Raw genomic sequence first — 23,917 nt, forward strand, 5'->3', positions numbered from 1 at the left:
TACAACATACATAACACATAACACACACCACCCCCACACACACACTGCTGCTGCTGCTAAGTCGCTTCAGTCGTGTCCAACTCTGTGCGACCCCATAGACGTCTGGCAGCCCACCAGGCTCCCCCATCCCTGGGATTCTCCAGGCAAGAACACTGGAGTGGGTTACCATTTCCTTCTCCAGACACACACCCCACACCATAAAACACACATCACTCATGACACACACCACACCACACACACACACACACACCACACCCCCCCACACACACACCACATCCCACACACACACCCACACACCACACCACACCACAAAACACACATCACTCATGACACACACCACAGTGCACACACACACACGCACACCCCACACCATAAAACACACATCACTCATGAAACACCCCCAGACACACACACATCACACCATAAAAAACACATCACACATAACACACACCATACCACACACACACACACCCCACACCATAAAACATACATCACTCATGATAAACATCACACCACACACACACACACATCACACCATACAACATACATAACACATAACGCACACCACACTACACACACATCACACCATAAAACACACATCACACATAACACACACCATACCACACACACACACACGCACACACCCCACACCATAAAACACACATCACTCATGATATACATCACACCACACACACACACATCACACCATACAACATACATAACACATAACGCACACCACACCACACACACACATCACACCATAAAACACACATCACACATAACACACACCATACCACACACACACACACTCCACACCATAAAACACACATCATTCATGACACACATCACACCACACACACACACACACACACACTCATCACACCATACAACATACATAACACATAACACACACCACACCACACACACACACACCACACCATAAAACACACATCACACATAACACACACACCACACACACACACACACCCCACACCATAAAACACACATCACACATGACACACACCACACCGCACACACACATATACCACACCCTACAATACACATCACACATACCACACACCATACCACACACACCACACCCCACACACCTCACAAATACTACACCATACAACATATCACATGCTGAACTACATACACAAAACACGCATGACCCATACACACCACACAGGTGTGTGAACACATGAACAATTGCAGGAAGCCCAGAGAGAAGACAAGGTTTCGAGAAGTCCCAGAGAAGGGGGAAGGAGAGAGCAGGAGAGGAGCAGTGAGGGCAGGGTTCCAGGTGCCTTTCTCCCCTTCCTGGGGTCAGTCTGGAAGTCTGTCCAGCTCCCTCTCACTCACTCTCGGCCCCTCCCCACCCTCCCAGCACACAATCACACTCTCCAGGAAAGGGGCGAACCAGGGGCAGAGAAAAGAGGGGCTCGGTGACTGTCCTGCCCCCGGGAGCGCTTCCCCTTCCCGCATTCTCCTCCCTGGCTTCTGCACCTGCTGCCCCAGGGCCTCACTCAGCCCCCTCCTGGGGGGGAGGTGCACTCCGGGCCCTCTGTTCAAGCTCGGGACCCCGGCTCTACTCTCCGCGGACAGTGGGCCTTTCTGCATCTGTTCTGCTCATCTGTCCTTCCGGACACTAAGTGCCTGGTCAACAGCTGCTCTGCAGCAGATTTTTCTCACCCCTGAACCCCAACCCCCAACCAGGATCAGGCACACAGTAGGGGCTCAGTGGCCACGTGTACAATGAAAGCTTACACAACTGAGTGACAGCAGAGCTGGAAGGCGTTAGGATGAATGTGGAAGGGAAAAGCCAAGGGTAAAAGAGGAGGGCAGAGGGAGGGAGAGCCCTGGGCGGGGGACGGAAAGATGTGGCAGGCACATCTGGAATAATCTAAAAGGAGGTACGGGGGTGGGGCGGAGCCCTGGAAGCTGGCAGGCAGTGGGTGAGGGGTGAAGCACTTGGTGGGTACAGGCTAATACACGCACGTGCGCACACACACACCCGGGCAGGGCAGCTGCTTCATGACAAGTGCTTTATGAAGAGCCTGAAGAGCCCAGGGAATGAAATGAAACACCCACCCCCAGCACTCAGCAAGAGAGGGGCTGCAGGGAGAGAACCCACACTGGAAATTCAGTAAGCCTGCAGGTCCCGGAGGCAGGTGGCCTGGGGGATAGACAGGGAGCTAGACCCCTGCTCCCTGGCAGACACACAGATGCCAGGGCCACACATGTTTGTTGGGGGAATGAATAAATGAACAGGGGACCCCAGAGCAAAAGACAAACCTGTCAAGGTGAGAGAAATGGACAGAGAGCGACAGAGACTCAGGGGGTGGGGGTGCTAAATATACTATGGGGCTTTGATGCTCTCATATGGAAGTCAGGGGCAGACCTCAGGGGGCAGGGCGGGACCCATAAGATCCAGAGAGGGTAGAAGGTGCAGAGGACATAGAGCATGCCAGCAACAGCTTTTGCCCAGGGTCAGCACAGAGAGGGCACTCAGTACATCTACAGCCCACAATACCTTTAGGGGCCCATGAAAAATGTTTTAATTTCTTTCAAAATCAGGAGAAAAAATGAACTTTAACACAAAGAAAATGTTTTCATATATAATGTTAACATATTCCTCTTTATATAAATGTTGTAAAATACCATTTTTTTTTTGGTATCTTTATGGAGGAAAGGGCCCACGAAGGCAAAACTGACCAGGGCCCATGAGTCATCATGGAGCCCTGGTTGAATGCCCAGCCTGGGATGGGGTAAAATGAGGCAAAGTCTAGGACAGACCCTACAGAAGGGAGTGCTGGAGCCAAGGGAACCCAGGGAAGGGGCAATCAGGAAGGAAGGAAAGACATGTCAGGCAATCGTGAGGAAGATGAGGCTTCCTCCACCAGAGACAGGCTTCTTCTGAGTAGGGCCAAAAGTGGGAAGAGAAAATGAAAGACCAGGGCAGAGGGAGGCTGAGTGATGGCTGACTGGGGCCCAGGATCAGGGAGGGACCAGACAGGAGTGGAGTTGAATCTGGAGTGGAGGGGGGCCAGGATGGGGAGCAAGCAGAAAGTGACCCTTGAAACCAAGTCCTAGGAGCCCTGGAAAGAGGAAAGGGGGCAGGGGGAGGTTCATTCATACACACACACACACACACACACAGAGAACGACAAGAAAGGGAAGAAGAGAAGGACATTTAATAAATCTGCAGGGAGATGGAGGTGGGAGGTAGAGAAAGAGACCCACTGGCACAGAGACCCAGCCGCAGACACAAGGACACACACACACACGGGGACAGGACAATCAGAGAAAAAGACAGGCATTTAATGACACCTCAGCAAGGGGGAGGCAGGGCAACAAAGGCAGACACACAGACGGACAGACAGATGGGCAGAAGGCAGAGTCCTGGGTCCCACTGGACATACTCTGAGGGAAGCACAGGTCTGGCAGTGGGTGGGAAGAGCCCCAGTGAGAGAGGGCTGGGGAGAATGGGATGGACAGATGGACAGAGCTTCATCTCCCCTCCAGATCCCTCACCACCACACCACCCTCCACCTCCATCGCTCCATCTCTGTGTTTCTCTCCCTGCAGGTCTCTCTCTGCCTTCCTCTCTGCAAACCACAGCTTTCTGAAGACCCAGAGAGAAAAATGGGAAAAGAAGACAGAGATGGGAGAAAAAGACGAGGGACCTTGTGTGTGTCTCTGTATGTGTGTGTGTCCAACACAAGGTCTGGTTGGACTTTTAGGAGGGAGGGGATGAAAGGAGCAGATGAGCAAAAGGACCAACAGCAGATTGGGGGGCGGGGCACAGCCTGGAAGGATCAGGAACACACAAGCCTCATAACACACCACATACTGCACACATCACACACACTCTGCACACACTGGAAGTGCCATTCGTGGGAAGGAGGTCAATGAAAACATGGAGAAAAAGAGGCAGCGTGTAGAGGGTGTGTGGAGCTGAGACAGATACACAGGGGAGTGCCTTTACTCCCAAGGCCGCCTAGCAGGACTGGGCCCAGGGTCCATCTTTAATGTAAGTTTTACATATGAATGTCTGAAAGAATCAAGAATCAAGCCCAAGAGCCCAGGTGACAGCCAGTAACAATAGGCCAAAGGATGAAGAGACAGAGAGAGAGACGAGGAGACACTGAAGCCAGTGGGTAGAGCACAAGCAACAGTCCCAGATGGACACACACCCAGAACCATGTTCCACCCTCTCTAGGTGGTGGGAAGGGGTACATAGCACAAATTACCGTGTTGTTGTTGTTTTTCTGCCACATGGCAAGCAGGATCTCAGGTCCCTGACCAGGGATGGAACCCATGCCCCCTGCAGTTGAAGAGCAGAGTCTTAACACTGGATCACCAGGGAAGTCCCAATTACCACCTTTTATTGTATGTGCTTTTCTGTATCTTTCCTACCCTGCTGTAAGGAATGTTTTGTGTTTGTTTTTTTTTGCAAACATCTTATTTTTCTCAAAAAGAAAAAAAAAATGCATGCGGAACGAGAAAAACCACTGAAACCTGGACGGGAAGGAGGAAGAGTGAGGAGGTCCCAGGGTCTCCGATCCCCTGGCGAGAGCTGGACACTGAGGAGGGCGGCAGAGGAGGAGCCGGCAGCAGGGCGGGGAGACGGCGGCCAGCAGAGTGGGCGTCACGAGCCTTTTCACTGTCTCTCTCGAAGGGTAGAGAAAAAGCAAATTGAACAGAAGCCTAGAGTGAAAGTCAAAACCAGAGAAGGAACCAGCGATAGGTGGGAGAGACAGGCTGAGCCTCTGCCTCCCTTCCCTGAGCAGATGGCACCTCTGTGGGCCACATTTGGGTGCCTCAGCCAGAATTTCCCCAACCCTGTTTTCATTCTCTTGAGAGAGTTGTGTGAACCACTATGACAACCTCTGCAAGTTCCAGGGGCGTTAAAGAGAGCTTCCAGACGTGACTTGTGGCCTCTGAGACATGTTTTGAAGGATGAATAGGAGTTTGCCAGGTGGCAGAGAGGCAAGAAAGGGCATTCTCAGTGGTGGAAACAGCCTGGACAGAGGCACCGGGTGGCGGGAGGGCTTGGGGAAGAAGCAGAGGCTTTGAGAGATTGGTTAAAAAAAAAAAAAATCTGAGACAGAAACACACACAGAGAGACTAGAAGAATAGAGATGGCCGTGAGGCACAGAGAAAAAGAGAAACTAGCAGCAGGGAGAGACAGACACATACAGACACACAGACAGACAATCAGGAGCGCACGGGGACACACAGAAAAACACCAAGAGAGCGTGGTGGTGTGGGGGGAGGGGGAGGGGTTAAGGAAGGAAAAGCAGCACAGAAAACTGTCAAGACAGCCAGAGAGAGAGCTGGAGAGACGAAGATAAAGAAACACAGGCCACTGAATCGCATGGAGAGAATAGGGGCTGGGGCTTCTCCAGGGTTCAACCCTCTGCCCCGCGCCGCGCTGCGCAGGCGCACTCCCGACCCTCATCCCGCTGAGGATGCCGAGGACAGGCGCTTTGTCCCCGCCAGGGGCTGGGGCGCATCCCAGGCTGATCGCATGTGTCCCTGCACCCCGCCCTGCCAACCGTGTGTGTGGGCCCTGGCCAAGCGGCTGGCATTCTGTGCACGTCCTGAGCCCACAAGCATCCATGTGAACACACACGATGCACAGTGCAGACAAGAGAAGCCCCGTCATTCAATTCGGGGTCCTGGCCCCAGTAGCCCACAGATTGAGGCAGAACCTCCTGAAGTGGTATCCACGCAGTACTCACAAATCACATCCTCACAGCTGGAAAAAAGCAGGTTCACACATTTGCGCACACAACCCCAGGAGCCCAGACTCACAGGCCACCTGGACACATGTCCACACACCACCACAGGCGTTCATGAGCACACAGGCCCACAGGTGTACCCACGTGAGCACAAAGACACTCCCAGGAGCGCACACTCACTCCCATGCTCCTACCTCTGCTTCCAAGACACATGCACACCCATGGAATCTCCAGATGTCCATTAAGATCTGGACATTGTAGTGTTTGGCTTGTGAACATAACAGCAAACAGAGAAACATCCCGATTTTGAAATCTGTTTTTAATTAAACAGATTAAACAGTGTCATTAGGCCAGAGGTAACTCACATGGATAGGTGTGTGATCTGATAAAAAATACATTTCTTCCTATAGACTGTTGCAAATGAATTTCCCGGGGCCGTGTGCCCTGGTGGAGGGGACAAGGGAACAAAGGAGGAGTCTTTGGAGTTTTCTCCAGAATACCCAGGGCTTTTGCTGACCCAGTCTCACCACCCCCACCCTCCCAGGCACTCCTGGGAAACACACAGCACACACACAGCCACAGCTCCCCCTGGGGACATCCACAACTCCACAAGGGCATGACAGCCCCATAGGGCCCCGAGTGTCAACTGCCACCATCCACCCAGGGCATGCTACTGCTACTGCTAAGTCACTTCAGTCGTGTCTGACCCTGTGCGACCCCATAGACAGCAGCCAACCGGGCTCCCCCGTCCCTGGGATTCATCTGAGTCCTCAACTGCTCACACTTGGAGAGTCCTGGGCTTCACCCAGACACAAGCAAGGTTGCTGCCAGGCATGGTCACTCCCCAAACGCAGGAACAGATGTTCACACACAGCCACACTCCAGAGGTCTCCAATCTGATTATGTCCCTCCCTGACCTGAAGCCGTCCAGCCACCGGTGCTGCCTGCACAAAGGCTCCTCTGACACAGCCTGTCCTCCCATCCCACCCCCTGTCACGCTCCAGCACACAAGAGATACTCAAGAAACCACTGGCCAAACTCTGAGGTCTGTTTGTGTTTAATCAGACAATATGCAAAGTATTTACAACCAATTCCAAATTCCCCCCTCCCCCACCCCAGGCCTGGGCCATGGAATGCGGGACCCCCTGGCCCTGCCCAGAGCCGGGGGTCCCCTAGGCCTCTGCATAGTCATCTGAAATCTACAAAACACTGTTCGCTTAAAAAAAAAAAAAAAAAAAGGACAGTATTAGGATACCTTATACAAAGGGTGCTGGGCAGTTGGAAGGGGATTTGAGAGCACGCTGGAGTGAACCCAGATTTTGACTGGGACAGACAGGAGAAGACTTGGGTAATACACATGTATGAAAGGAAAAATTGAAATTTCATAGGCAGGCACCACTTGGCCTCCTTCCCCACTGGCAGGGCCTGGCTGGCTCAAGAACCCCTGGCAGCAGGAACGTTATTGCTATGATGAGGGGCAGGGGGTGAAATGTACATGGCTGGGGGACAGAGTAGGGGACATTTTTACATGTTAAATATGGACACACATGGAGGAGGAACACACACGTGTACACACACACATACACACACACAGGGGCCCTTGGCAGAATGCCTACAAAACTGTCAGCTGCCCCATTTAAGAAGGGCAGGATGAGGCCCAGGGAGAAGCCACCACATAGCCCAAGGGCCAAAACACGGTCTCTTGATGCCACGGGCTGGACTCACCACGTGATGCCAGGCCATAAGGTCTGGACAGGAGTGGAGTAGTTGCAGAGGCCATGGCCACATATGGAGGCAGACACTGAAGCCCAGAGAAGCAGCAGGGGCTGCCTGAGGTCACACAGCCAGTCCTGGTATGTGGCAATAGACAATCTGTCCTCTCTCACCCCAGCCTACGCACTCCCTCCCCTACTCGTGAGTTAAGGGTGCCAACTTGGAGAGGAGAGCAGGGGCCAGGCATTGAAACAACACAGGACAAACTGGGGGAAGGAGGACCTGGGGTTCCGTCCTGAGGCCAGGGTCTCACAAACACTTGGATCTTCCTTCTACTTCTGCTTGATTGCCTCCAGAGCCTGTGAGCTCCTTTTCATGATTGGCTAGCGCCAAAGATAAAAAACCACCCACATTCTGATTAAAACCTGCTTCCCTATCCTTATACCCTTCATTTCTAGCTCAGCCCCACATCCACCTCCACTTTCTCCCCCGACAATAGCCCCACTGAGCGAGCAGTGGCAACAGGACTGTGTCTGCTATCTCTGAGCCATTCTCAGGCCCCTTGTCCCCTGGGCTACCCCAGTCTGTCCACAATGCCTCCAAGGACAATTGCAATGGTTCCTGAGGAAGACAGAGGGAGCACCGGGTTCCAGTTCCACCTCAACCCTGAAGTGCTCTGCTGCCTCGGGCAAGTCACATCCTCTCTCTGGACTCAGTGTCCCATTAGGTAATACGAGGACAAGGAATTGATGATCTCTGAGGATTCCTCAAGCCTAAGAAGGGCAGGGTTTGAGGACGGTGTCCAGCCCCACCCACGATCATCAAGTCAGGCTAGGCCTCACCAGCCTGGGAGCCACCAGCAGAGAGGGCTGGACCCAGGAGCCTTCCGCAAACAGGCGATTCAGAAACGGACGGATGGGCCAGGGCGGCAGGCAGGCCGGGGGCCAGGGGCCCATCACTCCTCTTTGGAAAGGCTCTTTGGCCAGCTCTGCAGACAGACCTGGGGTGGCGTGGAACTGGCAAGGAGCCAGTGCACGGGGTGGGCTGAGACTAAGAAAAGGGCACCCTCAGCCCCAGCCTTTCTTCTCAGGGTCTCCCGCTGAGACATCCAGAGCTCCAAGAGAGAACGCAGGGAGGGGGCGTGTTTGTGGGCGGAGCCAGGACAGCAGCCTTAGGCCCCGCCGCCATGGCGCCCCCAAGCCCCGCCCCACCACGGAAGAGGGCGGGGCCTCGTCACTGGCAATTCCACGGAACGCGGGCAGGCAGAGGCAGGCAAGACCCCGCATCAGGGGCCACCCCGCCCAGGATCCAAGCCGAGAAGGCAGTCTGGCCCGGTAGCCCCGCCCTATAGGTTCTCTCCGGGCTGGTACTGGGGCTCGGTGGACGTGAAATAGTCCTCCAGGAAGGCCTGCAGGTACTCGAAGGTGGGCCGTTCCTCCGGGTCCTTCCGCCAGCACTGGCACATCAGGTCATGCAATGACTCGGGACACTCAGGAGGGCAGGGCATCCGGTAGCCCCGCTCCACCTGGTCCAGCACCTCCCGGTTCACCATCCCTGCGGGCAGAGGGAGGCGTGAGGCGCTAGGGGAGGCAAGTGGAGCAGAGGGACATTGATGGGGACAACAAAGAGGGGTTCCTGCTTAGGGGCAGGGTGGCTGTGACCATAGGTAAGGCCCTCCCCAAGCCTGGGAGCCCTGAACAATGACAGAGCCTAGGATCAGAGGGTCACCTCCTTGTTATGCAGACGGGGAAACTGAAGCCCAGGAGGGGCTTTTACATGCCCAAGATCTCCTGAGCAGGGGGGTCACCAGGGCAGGGGCAGAAGGACTAAAGATGGGCGGCGGGGAGTTCTCTTACCAGGGTAGGGCACCCGTCCCTTTGTTGTGAGCTCCGTCAGCAGGATCCCAAAGGACCACACGTCTGATTTGATGGTGAACCGGCCATAGAGGGCAGCTTCCGGAGCTGTCCACTTGATGGGGAATTTGGCACCTGTAGGAACAAGAACGGTCGGGGGAGCTCAGGAGAACATCACTACCTCTCTGTCGGGCACCATTCTGGTCCCCACTTGACAGAGGAAGAAACTGAGGCTCAGAGAAGGGGTGTGACTCCCAACGGCCACATAGCATCGGCTGGGAGCCTGCCCACCTTGCCGGGCTGTGTATTCGTTGTCTTCAATGAGTCGAGCCAGCCCGAAGTCAGCCACTTTGCATACGAGGCTCTCTCCAACCAGGATGTTGGCAGCCCGGAGGTCTCGGTGGACATAGTTCATCCGTTCCACATAAGCCATGCCTGAGGCGATCTGCAGGCAGAACCCGGGAGTCTGATTCAGAGGCCACCCTGTGCCCTTCCCAGATCACAGGGCACATCCCCAGGGATGGGGTCATCCCCAGGAGTGGACAACCAACCAAATGCCCTGCCCTTCCCAGTTTTTCAGGCAATGAAACCAGTTTACAGTAAACCCTGTTGGCACAAAAAGCGGAACCAGTGCCTGGCCTAAGGAGGGAGCATAGGACAAAGGGGAGGCACAAGACAAGATGCAACCAGGGAAGTGGGATGACCATGAAAAAGAGACCCCAGACGCTCCCAGAGACACAGATGAGAACCAGATCCTGCCAGTTGTCCCAAGTCCCCTTTCTGAGCCTCAGTTTTCTCATCTGTCAAATGGAATAATAGCCATCCTACCTCCTCTGATTGTGATAAGGAGTAAAAAGTGGCTGTTGAGCACTGCCTGCAACAAGCAAGTACTAATACACGTTTGTTGAGTGTACTGACACTTGACAGAGAAGAAAACTGAGGTCTGAGGTCCCATAGCAAGTCAGTGACTCCCGATGCCCAGGTAAGGGCTCTTTCTACTGCCCAGAACCACCACTCACAGCATCTGTAAGTGGTCCCAGTAATACATAGGATGAGATCAGTGAGGGTGGGGGCAATCAAGGCAAGTTTCTTGGAGAGGGCACTCAAGAGGCCAGATGTGGCAGAGCCAGGTGGGCGGGAGAGCTCAAGGCCAGATGTAGGAGGTGGGAGGGGCTGACTCACCTGTGCAGCCATGTCCACCAGCTGAGGCAGCCGCAGGTACTTGCCTGTCTCCCCCTTGAGAAAGTCCAGCAAACTCCCTGGGCAGAGAGAAAGCAGCTCTAGCTCCCACTCTGTCCTCCCTGAGCCAGGAAGCAGTGATTCCCAGATCTTGTCCACTGGGGCAAGCCAGTCTTGCTTTAACCATACAGCAGATTTTATGTAAACCTATCTCTGAATAAAGTCTGTGTTTGTCACTCAAAAGGCAAGCAGGATGGGAAACAACCAAACGTTCACCTCTAGGAGAACAGAACTGTTGTACAGCCATACTATAACGGCACAGCCATACTATAATGGAATACTACTAAGCAATCAAAAAGGAAGAAACTACCGATAATACACAAGAAAGAAAACCCGTGGATGTAAAAGATTTCATATATGAAGTTCTAGAAGAAAGAAATCTATGAAGACAGAAAGCACATCAGCGGCTGTATGGGTTTGGGACTGTAGCATACTATCTGCAAAGGAATACAAAGGTGTTTTCTGGGGTGATGGAGATGTTTATCTCAACTATGCTAAGAGATACACAGCATATCCATTCATTAAAACTCACTGAACTGTACATTTTAAATGGGTGTTTTTTTTCCAAAGGTTTTTTTTTAACGTGGACTATTTTTAAAATCTTTATTGAATTTATTACAATATTGCTTCTGTTTTATGTTTTGGTTTTTTGGCCATGAGGCATGTGGGATTTTAGCTCCCTGACAAGGGATCGAACCTACATGTTCTGCATTGGAAGGCAAAGTCTTACCCACTGAACCACCAGGGTGTATTTTATCATATGTAAGTTATACCTCCAAAAGTGGAATTTTGAAAAATAATTATTTTCAAAACGAAGTAAAAGTCAAGCCAGGAACTTGACCCAGGTGTGGCTCAGCTTGGAGGATTCAGGGAATTTTCCTTCCAGCCCTAGAAATGGCAAACAGCTTTACAAAAGCAGCAGACAGGGGGACACTGATGCATTGAGGGACATCACTAAAAACAAAATGAACCGAGAAAGGCAACCTGCAGTTTAATGTTCCATGGATGTGGGAAGTTGATTCTTTTCATGCATTTCACCTTTAAAGGCATGCACTCTAACTCACAGACCTAGAAAACGAACTTATGGTTGCTGGGGGAGAGGGACAGTTAGGGACTTTGGGAAGGACATGTACACACTGCTATATTTTAGATGGATAACCGACAAAGACCTATTGGATAGAACAGGGTACTCTGCTCAATGTTATGTGCCAGCCTGGAACCAGGTGGATGGGAGAGCTCAAGGGAGGGAGGCCCGGGGCAGAAGGGATACATGCATACGTATGACTGAATCTCTTTGCCTTTCACCTGAAACTGTCACAACATTGCTCATCCCCAACACAAAATGTTTTTGATGTTATAAATAAATAAATAAAAATTTTAAAAAATAAAGGCACACACTCATTCTAGATGTGGTGGGAAGTGAAGCGCGTCCCACCTGCCCTGTTGCAAGGACCCCCACCAGGGCCCTCCCGGCTTCCCTCACCCTTGCTCATGTACTCCGTGACAATGTAGATGGGCTCTTCGGACACCACGGCGTACAGCTGCACGAGTTTTTCATGCCTCAGTTTCTTCATAACCTGGGCCTCCTGCAGGAAGGCCTCCGGAGACATCGTACCAGGCTTCAGGGTTTTGATGGCCACCCTGGTGGTGCCGTTCCAGGTACCTGTGTGGACAGGTGTGCAGGTTGCCTCAGGGGAGGACCCCCATTCCCATCTCACAGGGATGCAGGATCTGCCTGTCTGGGTACCAATGTCAGCTCTGACCTCCCAGGCCAGGTGACAAGCCCAGCCTCTTTCTGAGCCTCAGTGTCACCATCAGCAAAATGGGCAGAACACTCCTCACAGGGCACGCTCAAGAAACAGTAGCTGTTCTTAGGACTCTTATGATTAGAAATGTCCCCAAAAGCAGCACATTAGTCAATTCAACTGCCCTCCTCGGGGTGGTCATGTTCCTTCTGGGTGACACACTGAAAGGTGGCCTAGGTGTTCACAGCTGGTGCGTGTGCACTGGTGGGGGATGGGGGTGAGACAGAGCTGGCCTCAGAACAAGGCCCCAGAACAAGAAGCTGTCTCAAGCCACACTCGCCAAAAATTAATTAAAGCCTTACACAGAGTACAAAGACTCAGAGGTCAGACTGGCAGGAGTTTGGCTCCCACCTCTGCCCACTGTCAGCAGTGAGACCACAGGTGAGTCAGTGCCCCTCTAAACCTCGATTTTCTCATCTGGAAAATGGGGATGCTATAATCCATCTATGGGGCTGCCAGGGCTGCTAAGCCCACTGTGAGCACCCAGTTAACAGCTGCAGCTGTCATTTTATTATCTGGTTTTTCAAACTGTGATGCCTCAGGGAAAGCTATGTTTTAAACCAGTGTGTTTAATCCCTGTTTGGTCCCAGCCAGGCCTGAGGATCCTTTGATGAGTGGCCTTGGCCCATGCCTCACTATCTCTGGGCCTCCATCTGTGGGTTGGGGCTCAGGCCCATGTCTGCAGTCCTCCAGCACAGGCCCTCTGGAGATATGTACCAGGCTCTTCATAAGTCTGTCTGGATCATCCAGGGAGGAGCGAGAGCCTCCTCCAGTGATTTCACCGCACAGCTAAACCAGGAATGAGTTTTGCAGCCACCAGAATGGCGGATGCTATCTCCGTTTTGCTCGGGTTCTCTTTTTTTAAGATTTATTTATGCATTTGACCACTAGATCTTAGTTTTGGCACACGGGATCTTTGATATTTGTTGAAGCATGTGAACTCTTAGTTGTGACTTGTGGGATCTAGTTACCTGACTAAGGACTGAACCTGGGCCCATGCATTGGGAGCATGGAATCTCAGCCACTGGACTGCCAGGGAAGTCCCATCAGTTCCTCTCTTTGTGCCTGTGCTTTGCATCTCCATCCCCTCTCCCCAGCTCAAAGCCAGCAGCTCCTCTTTCCTGACCTGGCCTGACCTCCAGCCTGTAGGCCCCTGTCCCTGCAGTGAGCCTCCCAGGAAGCCCCTCTGCTCTCCTCCATCATCTTTTCCTCATGGGAAGGAAGTGGAGGCAGTGATACACCGGAGCTCAGATGGAACCGCCTTGAAAACTGCACACGGTCATCTCCCCACGGGATATGCGGGCTCACAACGGCCAGGCCTCCCTCACCACAACCTCTGCGACCGGTGTCCGCAGAGACCAGTCAGCAGAAGGGGGCCTGGGTTTTGTCAGGGCTGCACGGCGTTTGTTTTCAAGGACAGTTTGGCCATTTCTCCAGAGTGAAACAGGAGATCGTTAACAGGCCAGGAGCCCTCTAGACTGCACCTCCCGGAGCTCCATCTAGGAGCTGAGGTTTCTCTTCCCACGGCTGAAGTTAACGTGGGGACACGTGTAGGGCAAGCATTCTCTCAATCCCCCAGGGGGTCCTATTACCACCCCCCCCCAGCCCCATTTTACAGGTGGGAAGATCAAGGCTCAGAGGGAAGCCACCCGGCCCAGACCACAGGGCATGTCACTGGGGAATCACGATGCCCAGCCCCAAGCAGTTCTCAGAAAACGGGTACCACGGCAGCTGGAGGCATGGCTTGTTGGGGCCCTAGCTTGCTACTGCCCACCACTGGAGGAGTTCCACGTTGAGAGTAGGACCCACAGTTCACAGAGGTTATAAGATCGTGGAAGCAAAGGTTGGGGGACTCATGGGGCCTGGAGAAGCCACATGGGACAGACATCTGCCTGGTTTTCAAAGGGGGACAAAGCAGGGGCGGGAGAGCCGGGGGCATGGCCTTACCCATCCACACCTCTCCGAAGCAGCCCTGGCCCAGCTTGACCTCCAGCCGCAGCGACTCCCGGGGGATCTCCCAGGCATCTTTGGCCAGGCCTTGAGTCTGCGGCTTGGACGTGGGGCACACAGTGGTGAGGCGGTGGCAGAGGCCGTCAGCGTGTTCTGAAGACAGAGACAGGGCAATGGAGTTCAGGCCTGGCATCCACGCAGGGTCACCGTGTCCCACGGTGTGTGTGTGTGTGTGTGTGTGTGTGTAGACTCACACACTGCATGCACACAGGCTTCAGGGCCACACAGGACACCCTCAAGGCCAGGCGTCCATACCTGTGTGTATGCACTGCCCCCAACACGGGCCCACAGTGCCTCATGCATCTGCTCCCCGAGTCATTCGTTCATTCATCTGACTTTAAGGGGGTGCCAGGGAGCCAGTGGAAGCCTGCCCTCATGGAGCCCCCAGTCCAGGGGGGCACCCAACTTTCCCATATCACCTCCCAGGACCACAAGTGTGACAGAGGAGAGCTGTACATGCAATAGCAGGTGGGTTGGGTGGAATTCTGGGAGGCTTCCTGGAAGAGGTGGCACCTGGGCTTGTATTTGCAGGAGGGCGAGTGGTCAACTAGGGAACAGCCCTCGGGGTAGAGGGCACACTGCCTCATCCATGTGCAAAGGCCCTGAGGCAGGAACAAGCCAGTGGGTTGGAGGAGCTGAACGGAGGCCGAGGTGGGTGGGGAGGGCTGCCAAGGAGTGAGTAGGGGAAGGAGGGCCCCACGTAAGGCATGGAGGCCAGTTGGGTTTAGACCACCCAAAACCTGACGCCACATGGGGGTCTTTCTCCTAAAATTCCAAGGTAACCAACCCCTGGAGGGTTTTGATCTGGGGGAACCGGGTTCAGAATAAATACAGCGGTGGCCAAAGGGATGGAGGTGGACAGCGGCAGATCCTTGAGGAGTCAGGAGGCTCAGCTGACAGAGGAGAAGGGGCTGGCGCTCTCAGGAAAGGCCACACGTGAAGGCTGTGGCCACATGCCAGACACCCAGGTCCTCACAGGACTGTCCCATGGGAGCACACAGGCCAGGACACCACTGGAGTCCACCCAGGCAGCCCGGACATCCAGACAGACTGGCCACAGCCTTGCACACATGGCCTAACCCGCGCCCACAACCTGCGCCTGTGAGCTCCCCGCCTGCCACTCGCTCTCCCCCTCTCTGCTGCGATCGATCTAGACGCCCCCTCGTCTCCTGGTAACCGGTTCTAACCGGTCCTAAGGCTGCAGGGACAAATGACACCGGTCTATGCCCCCCTCCTTCCCGGCTCACTTCTCCAGGCAGCCCCCTCCTCATCAGGCAGCTTCGGAGGAGGCGAAATAGGACGGAGGGGTGGGAGGGGGTGGGGAAGGCAGAGGGAAATCAGGGAGGAGGGCATGGGAGGAGGGGAGTGGGAAAAGGGGCACAGGAGGAGGGGAGTGGGAGGAGGGCGAAAAGGGGAAAGGAAGAAGCGGGAGGGGAACAGGAGCTTTCATCCTCAGGGTGACAGGAGTCCTGGACCTGGTTGGCTCCAAAGCCCCCAGCTCAGGGTCTGCAGTATGGATGGAGACCCCCACCTCCCAGCCGCTCCCGGGCCCTTCCCTCCCCTGCGCCCAGCTGGCAGCCTGGAGGCCAGCCGGCACTCACTGGAGTAGTAGGCCACCAGCTGCTGCAGGCTGTTGAACTGGGTGCGGGAGGTGATGTAGAAGCCTCCGCTGTCCAGCTTGCGGATTTTGTAGTGCTTCACGTTGAGGCCCTTGGCGTTGTCGAAGTCAGACACCGAGAGGCAGTAGGCGCCTGCAGGACAGGCCGGAGAGGGGCTGTGACCACCACGCCCGCTCGCCCATGGCCGCGGCGCTGAGCACACCTACCCAACACGGGACAGAAGGCAGGCACAGACGGAGCCAGGTCTGGTCCAGCCTGTCTCTGAGCACCCAGCGCCTGGGCGGCCACTGGGGCAGAATCAAGTGACAAAGGGCACGTGACTCAGGAATCTTTCCATGCACCTTTGACCTGTGAAGCCCAGATATGCATCCCAGCTCTGTGACCTAAGCAAGTGACTTGCCCTCTCTGGGCCTTAGTTTCCTCCTCTGCACAAGCAGGCTACTCCCCAGGCAGCTGGGCAGATTCAGTGAGACCACATATAAGAAGGCCGGGTACACAATAGGCGCTCAGTAAATGTTTGTGGGGAGCCTCATAGGAATAGCCCCAGGTAGCTGTGTGTCCTTGGCCTAACTGCCTCTCCTCTCTGGGTCTGCCCACTGTAGTGGTGTCCAGGCCCCGCCCCTCCCTGAAGACTCCAGGCTTAGGCAGGAGCCGGTGGTTGGCTAAGGCCGGGCTGCCCTGGGCAGGAGACCACATACTGGGCGTGGCCTGAAGGGCGCCAAGGCTCAGCTGGGCCAGTCCGGGTGGCCCCTCCCTGTTGCCCTGGAGCCTAGAAAAGCTTTGGGCTTGAAAAGTTTCCTTCTGCCCAACAGGCCTGTTAACCTGAGCCCAAGAGATGCCTGGGGTGGCATCAGGGAAAAAGGCTGAGCGCCAGAGGTGGGGGAGAAGGCTTCAGTGGCCAGAGAAAGCGCTTCTAAGTAAACAGCATACAGGCATCATTCTAGAAGCCCAGGCCCCTCAGCCCCCACAACCTCTGGACAATCCTCAGGTGGGGTTTACAATATCCAGTGTCAAAAAGGGAAAATGAGGCTCAGAGAGGGAAAGCAGCTAGCTTCGGGTCACCCACCCAGCAATTCAGACACACACAGAACCTGTGGCTGGGTCTCTAAAGCCTGCACTGGACAACCATGACTTTCTGCAGATGGCCCAGGCCATGTGCTATAGAAGCCACAGCACTAAATCTAAAGCCAAGCCCTGACCACGTGTGCACACACCACAAACATGCCTGTGTCCGGTGGCCATATGCTCACACAGGCTCACACTCTCCAGGCCCCCAGGCACAAGGACAAACCCACAACAATTCACTCCCACACAGCATTACACAGACAACACCACCCCAGGTGCACACACACACACGCCTGGACCCACATGGCAGGCACAGCCACATGACTGCTCATAAATGCACACACGTGACATGGACACTCTGCTTTCCCATCTCCCACTGAGCCCCAGGCCCACAGGAGCAGGAGCTTCGTCGCCATGGTGATGGAGTCTGCAACCCACTTGCAGAGGGGCTAGAGAGAAAGGGGGTGATCATTCTCTGGCAGAGGGGAAGGACAGGAGAGAAACAGAGGCCAAGACTACTGGGAGAAGGGCAAAGCCAGGTCCCAGTACCCAGTCCAGCCCCTGAGGCCCCTGGGGAGAGGGAAGAGAGAGGGCCATTGCATCAGCACCCTCCTTGGGAACAGCCTTTGGCTTTTTGACCCTCAGGCCTCCTGATAATGTGTGTCCATTCCTTATCTGAGCAACCTGAGGCCAGAGAGACTGGCCTCTTTTGTTGCACCTTTTGCGGCATCTTTTGCTCACCCCAGATAATTCAGTGCTCTTCAAATGTACCTCCCTGCCCTTGATCCTGGCTTTTTCTCCAGCTGGAGGATTCTTCCCATCCCACTCCATATACCAAACTCCTATTCATTCCTCAATACCCAGCTCAAATAACCCACAAAAGGTTCAGTTCCCAGTAGAAGCACTCATACCTTTCGTGGTCTCGCTTTCTCGCACTAGGAAGGTCCCTCTTGGGTTCTCTGCATTGAGCAGTAACCGCTCTGACTCCCGTCTGGTGATCTTGCCAAAGTACCACCTGGGGCGGGAGGGAGGGGGATGGTGCTGGTGGTCCAGGATTCTGCCCACCCACCATGCCTCTTCCTGGGATGTGGCTGGGGCAGCCAGCCCCTCCACTCTAGCCCAGGAGAGAAGCTCTGAACCAGTAGCGATGATGGTGAGCAAGCAGGAGGCCAGAGTCAATACTCACTCTTCAGCCTGGATGGAGTCAGAGGGTGCCACGTAGTTGCTGGGGATGTAGCCCGTCTGTCCTGTGCTGAGCGAGTGGGCCAGCCACCAGTCTCCCTCTCTGAGCAGGGGGAGAGGGAGGGAGCAAAGGAGAAGGAAACCATCAGCAATGGGCCCCGGGGCGTGTGGTCTTCAGAGGTGCTATGCTGGGGGCTCGCGAGGCTGAGTGAGGTGCAGGGGAACACGAAGATCAGGCCACTCACCCCTTGCCAAGCTGAGCTGGCCTGGGACTCCTCCCCTCCCTATCCCAGAAACCTCCTGGCCAAAGCTGACTCAGACGATGAGGCCTGAACTCACAGGGGCAGAGTCCTGAGACAGGAAGTGATCGGCTGCCCTGCAGATACCCCAAGCCATCTCAAGATGCCAAGCACCTGCCTTGGGATTTAGGGAGGGAGCTCCCTGTCTCTGGGGAGCAAACAAGTTGTAATAGGAGAAGCTTCCTGCCTGAGATGGATGGCGAATCAGACCTTCAAAACCTCCCCAAGCCCTGAGATTTTGAAGCCCAAGCCTGGGAAGTGGCGAGACCTGAGTGGAGGCAAAGGATGGTCCTTTTGGGGCTTGGTGACAATCCAGGCGCTCTCTGCAGAGCTGCCACTGCAGCTGGAGCAATGCTTGCCTTTGTCACAAATCACAGGTCACGCCCACCAGGCTCCATGACTGAAAACTACAGGCCTCCTCCTGCAGCCTACTCAGCTATGGGGAAACTGAGGCCAGAGGGGGCTGGGACTTGCCCAAAGTCACACAGCGAGTCATGTCAGAGGGAGCTGAAGTGGCAGAGCCCCAGTGCCCAGGGCCCTTCTACACTGATTTCCCCATGAGGCAGGGAGTGTGATGGGGACAGGGTGATGGGGCAGGAGAAGCCCCCAGCAGGGTGGGTCCCCTGGGTCTGGTGGGGAGCAGGGAAGGGGCAGAAGTACCTTTGCAGCCATCTGAATGTGAACCAGGTCTGGCTGGAGCGGGGGTCCAGAGACACAGAGGAGGGAGGAGAAAGCGAGAGCCCAACAGGAAAGAAGAGGCAGAGATGGGGGTGGTGAGAGAGAGAGAGAGGCAGAAAGAGCGAGGAAGAGAGCAGAGTGCCAGGCGGTGCTGGGGACAGGGGAGGGGGGACAAGGCGGCAGCCACAGGAGCCTCGCATCCAAAGCAATCAATGGAGGCAGGGAGAGGATTGATGGGAAGGGAGGGGAGGCTGATGGGAAGGGCTGCCTGGGAAATAGGGCCCAGCCCCCTCCAATTCCCACTGTACAGATGGGAAGACTGAGGCTAGAGACGCAAGGGCCTCTGCTCAAGGCCACACAGCCAGGCCCAGGTTCCTAACTCCCAGATGAGGAGGAATCCTTCCCTACAGGGAGCTGTAGAGCTGGATACCTTGCTGAGCTTCTCACCTCAAGGCTGCCTTTGACCTCATCACAACCCTGAGAAGACACACAGCCAATGGATGTGTCCCCTGCTGCCCATGATCGGGATCCAAAGAGAAAAAGGCCCTTGCCCACAGCCACAGTCTGGACTTGAACCTGGATCCCTGGCTCCAGGTTCTTCTGAGCTGCCCCACCTATGCTCTTCAGCCCATTTTGAAGATGGAGAAGTTGAGGCCAGGAGAGAGTGGGGCTGGGCGAGCTCTCCGAGAACAGATGAGTATAGGTGAGCATCCCAAAGTCAGCCAGGTGAGCCCAGGCTCGACCAGAGAGTATGAATCCCATCTGGATGGAGTGAGATTGGCGCTGTGGGGCTGACTCAGCTATACAATCATTGCACGCATGCACACTCAGGTGGGGGCACAGGCTCACATGGGAGTCTTGGCAGGAGACGGGGGTCCCCAGAGTAAGGTGGTGATGCCCACCTCAAGGAAAGAAGCCTGGAGGTGCCCCGGACCTCCATCTACCTCTCTGTGTGTACCCACAGTGGATGGGGGGGCCCCTCACTGTCTGTCCTATTTGACTCTCAAGACTGCCCTGCAAAAAAGGCAGGCCTCAGCCCCTAGATGAAGAAAAGGTGGCTCAGAGATGTCTAGGGGGCCAGCCCAAGGACACACAACACCCAGGATGGAATAACCCAGCACTTTCTTCGTAGAGTTGGTGAAAATGAGGCACAGAATGGGTAGAAACTTCCCCAAAGCTAGTGGAGATCTTCCAGCCCAAAGCCTTCACTTCAGCAAGGGGAAAACTAAGGCACAGAGAAGGGCGATGATTTGCCCAAAGACACACAGTGAATCCACAGCAGAGCAAGGGTGAGAACCAGGGCCCCTGTGTGCCCACAGCCAGTCTTGGCCGGCCCCCTGGACCCCTGTGCCCTCCCCAGGCCCGTCAGACTCAGAGACCCTCAGGGAAACCAGGGGAAGATGGAGGAGGAGGCAGCAGGGCTGGGGGCAGGGGACTGAGCCAAGGTCTAGGTCAGAGACTACGAAATGCGGCAGATTGACAAAGCAGAGTTTGCAAGCTGGCTGGCCTTGGGAAAGGCCCCAGCCACCTACTCACAATGGAAGGCTGGCAGCAGCATGTGCCCAGAGGCTGGCCAAGCACGGCCCCAGAAGCCCCTGAAGCGGGGGTTCAGCCCTGCTGACATTACCCAGACTGGCCCAGCTGAGCCTCCAGCTCCCCGACACCAGCCCATGTATGAGTTTGGGCTCACAGTCCAATTTGGGGGTTTTATTTCACAAGGACAGGGATGGAGGCGTGCGGAAAGCTCACTAAGGATCCACGGTCCAGCTTCAGCCTGGCCCCAGCTCGAGAGGTTTCAAAGAGCCTGAGCGCCAGAGTCCAAGCATCCTGGCGCCAGCCCAGCTCAGCATTGCAGGCATGACCTTGGCCCTACCTCGGTTTCCTCATCTGCAGGATGGGGATACTCATGCCTCCCTCCGAGGATGTAAAATCGCAGCACTATGCCTGGCACACAGTAGGTGCTCAATGTGCATGAGCTGATAGTATCTTGGTTTGGCTAAAAAAAGAAAAAGAATGAAATCTGCAACTCTGTGGTACCCCTCCCCACTCTCATCACGGCTTTAAAAACCAGCACGCAGCTCAGTTAGTCTCCGATAAGGATTTGCTGTGTGACTTTGGGCAAGTTCCTTACCCTCTCAGCACCTCTATAAAAAGGAGGTAATAGTCATAAAATCTCCCTTGCAGGCAAAGCGTGTAAATCAGTCAGCATCAAGCCAAGAAGTGGCTTGATCATCTGTGATGATCATCTGAGCCTCAGTGTGCCCACCTGTGAAATGGAAATATCAAGCCCCACCTTCCGCTGCCAACGGTCTGGAAGGTTCAAACCTGCCTCAGACGGCTGTGAGCTGGCTCTGCCGAGGGCCAGGGACTGCCCTCACAATGAGGGGCCCCACAGCTTCCCAGATCAGCCCGGTCTGGTGGGGACTCTGATCTGAGCTCAGAAGTGACAGTGGTGTTAACCTAACATGTTGAGCACACTTACTGCATCTCACACCTTTCCTGGGGCCTGGGTCCCATCAGATAGGGAGGAAGAAGGGAAGGAAGGGAATCACACATTCCCTGCCTGACCCCTCACCTTCCCTCACACAGCCAGAGAAGAAAGTACTGGACCAGGAGTCCCTGAACTACGATTTTACACCCCAAGTGCTGTCACTAGCTGTGTGACTTCAGGCTACTGACCTCACCTCTCTGAGCCTCAGGATCCTCTTTTTAGAGCCTAATCCTTGTGGCTAATTCAGGCAGGCATGTGGACTGGGAGGGTGGCAGCTTTGGAACCGGGGGAATTAGGACAGCTTGCATTGTTCTATTTAACTCATTTGGGCTGTTGGGACTGACCAGAGAAGCGATTTGGAGCTTGCAGGCGAGCCAGGGCAGCTGGGCACAGCTCAGACGGTCAAGTTTCTGAGCCCTGAGGCCTGGACCCCTGCTTGGTCCTTGGGGAGAGAGCAGGGTGAGGCCGAGGCAGATCGTGCGAGGAGGGCAGGAAGGGGTCCCTCGCCCCATGGTGGGGAGTGGAACCGAAGAGCCCAGGGCAAGGGGGCAGAGGTCAGTGCCCGCTGGAGAAGCTGCTGGAATAATCGGGGTGGGAGGAAACGGCAGTTTGGGAAGCACCCCAAAGTCAGACCCGAGGGGCTCTGGCTCCTAGAGAACCAGGACAGGGGCTTAGGGTGGTCACCCCTCAGACGGGCTTCCTCCGACCCAAGGCCACACAGCAGCCAGAGCTCTAGGTCCAGGACCACGTGGCATGGAGATCCAAGGAGCAGGGTCTCCAGGCAGCTACTGTGAGGACTCCAACCCAGCCAGCCCTGGCCCAGCCCCAACAGGCTCAGCTTCAAGCTCTCCCTCCCCGACTCCCAGCCCAGCCACAGGCTAGACTCAGAAAGTCCCTCACTCCTGCAGGGTGTGGGGTGGGTGCAGGGGGCTCACAATGATGGAGCTTAAGCAATAACGGTACAAGGACATGCGGGGTGTTCCCAGGGTGAGGTGTGAAACCTCACGCGTGGGTAGCCTGTCTTCCACTAAGGGAAGCAGGACAGGGATGCTTCCCTGTCCCATCCCCGATCCTGTTACCCCTCCTCTTCCTCTAATGCCAGCTCCCCCCCAGCTCCATCATCACCTGACTTCTGAGGCAGAGGAGCAGCTGAGTGCTGTGATATGAGGAGGGGCTCCCGATCCACCCCCACTTTCTAATCGGGGCACCTCACTGCCCCCCATGGGCTTCCCATGGACAGATCTCCATCACTTCCGGCCCTCCTGGCAGCCCATCCTGGAAGGCAGGAAGAAGGAAAGGAAGGGGCTGGCAAAGGACGAGTGAAAGAGGCAGGATCAAAGCTTCCAGAACTTTCCTCTGGCCACACCTTTGCTCAAGCTGTGAGTTCCCTAAGAAGCCCTTCCCATCGTTGCCAATTGAGATCTCCACAGCACTTCAAAGTCTCCTCCAGCCTGAGGCACCATCCCGCCCAGCTCGGGCCCCTCCCTCCTCCCAGCTCCTCTGCACCTGCACAGAGCCCCTCCTCCAAGGGCTCAGGGTCATGCCTACCTCCCCGCCGCCCAGCTCTGCCACTACTAGCTGTGTGACCTTGAGAAAGTCATTTCACCCCTCTGGGCCTCAGTTTCCTCATCTGTAAAATGGAGCCAACAAACATTTCCACTTCCCAGGGCTATGGTGCCTTTTAAATAAAACAACGCAACTGAAGCGGTCAGCGTGAGCACAGGCCCACAAGCAGGGCACAAGAAATGGTGCTCCAGTACCACCTGGGTACCCCCAGTGGGGTGAGGAACATGGGGTGGGGGGCCCCAAAATGTGGCAGGCACAAGAGCGGCCCTCAACGAGTTTCCAGTTTGGGGGTGGGCAGATGGAAACAGCTGGAACCAGGAGAGAACTAGAGTGGCATTGGGACCCAGACAGCAGGGGTTTGGGGGAGCTGGGAAAGGCCCCTCCCCTTGGGAGAACAGCTTAAAGAAGACAGAGAGCTGCTGCCCAAGTTCCAATCCTGGCTTTGCTACTTGGTGGCTGTGACCTTGGGCAAGGGCCTTTACATCTCTGAGCCTCAGTTTCCTCCTTCCATATGAGGAATCAATATGGCGATGGCCCCGCCCCCATCACTACAGCCCTGGCAGGCGGAACGGCAGCAGAGTAAAGGACGTGGGTAAAAATGCCTACCCCTCTTTCCCCCTTTGCCTCACAAGGAAGGCACTTCTGAGCTG

General features: G+C 55.1%; 1 protein-coding gene across 7 annotated transcripts in view; it reads right to left on the reverse strand.

Annotated features, from left to right (window-relative positions):
• Positions 1 to 6,047: 6,047 nt before the first annotated feature.
• SRC (SRC proto-oncogene, non-receptor tyrosine kinase) overlaps positions 6,048 to 23,917 on the reverse strand; it is a 55,847-nt gene continuing 37,977 nt past the window's right edge. For all 7 annotated transcript variants that reach the window (XM_086331896.1, XM_086331898.1, XM_086331903.1 and 4 more), the window contains 9 exons: positions 18,238 to 18,336; positions 17,963 to 18,066; positions 15,969 to 16,118; positions 14,305 to 14,460; positions 12,036 to 12,215; positions 10,496 to 10,572; positions 9,605 to 9,758; positions 9,317 to 9,448; positions 6,048 to 9,014 (listed from right to left, as the gene is read on the reverse strand). In XM_086331896.1, coding sequence (XP_086188022.1) covers positions 8,806 to 9,014; positions 9,317 to 9,448; positions 9,605 to 9,758; positions 10,496 to 10,572; positions 12,036 to 12,215; positions 14,305 to 14,460; positions 15,969 to 16,118; positions 17,963 to 18,066; positions 18,238 to 18,336 — 1,261 coding nt within the window. In that variant the 3' untranslated portion in view covers positions 6,048 to 8,805. The remainder of the gene's footprint in view (positions 9,015 to 9,316; positions 9,449 to 9,604; positions 9,759 to 10,495; positions 10,573 to 12,035; positions 12,216 to 14,304; positions 14,461 to 15,968; positions 16,119 to 17,962; positions 18,067 to 18,237; positions 18,337 to 23,917) is intronic.

This window comes from Bos grunniens, chromosome 13 (genome assembly GCF_055505025.1).
Source record: "Bos grunniens cultivar Pamir isolate PY7600 chromosome 13, Bosgru_T2T1.0, whole genome shotgun sequence".
Classification (NCBI taxonomy): Eukaryota; Metazoa; Chordata; class Mammalia; order Artiodactyla; family Bovidae; genus Bos; species Bos grunniens.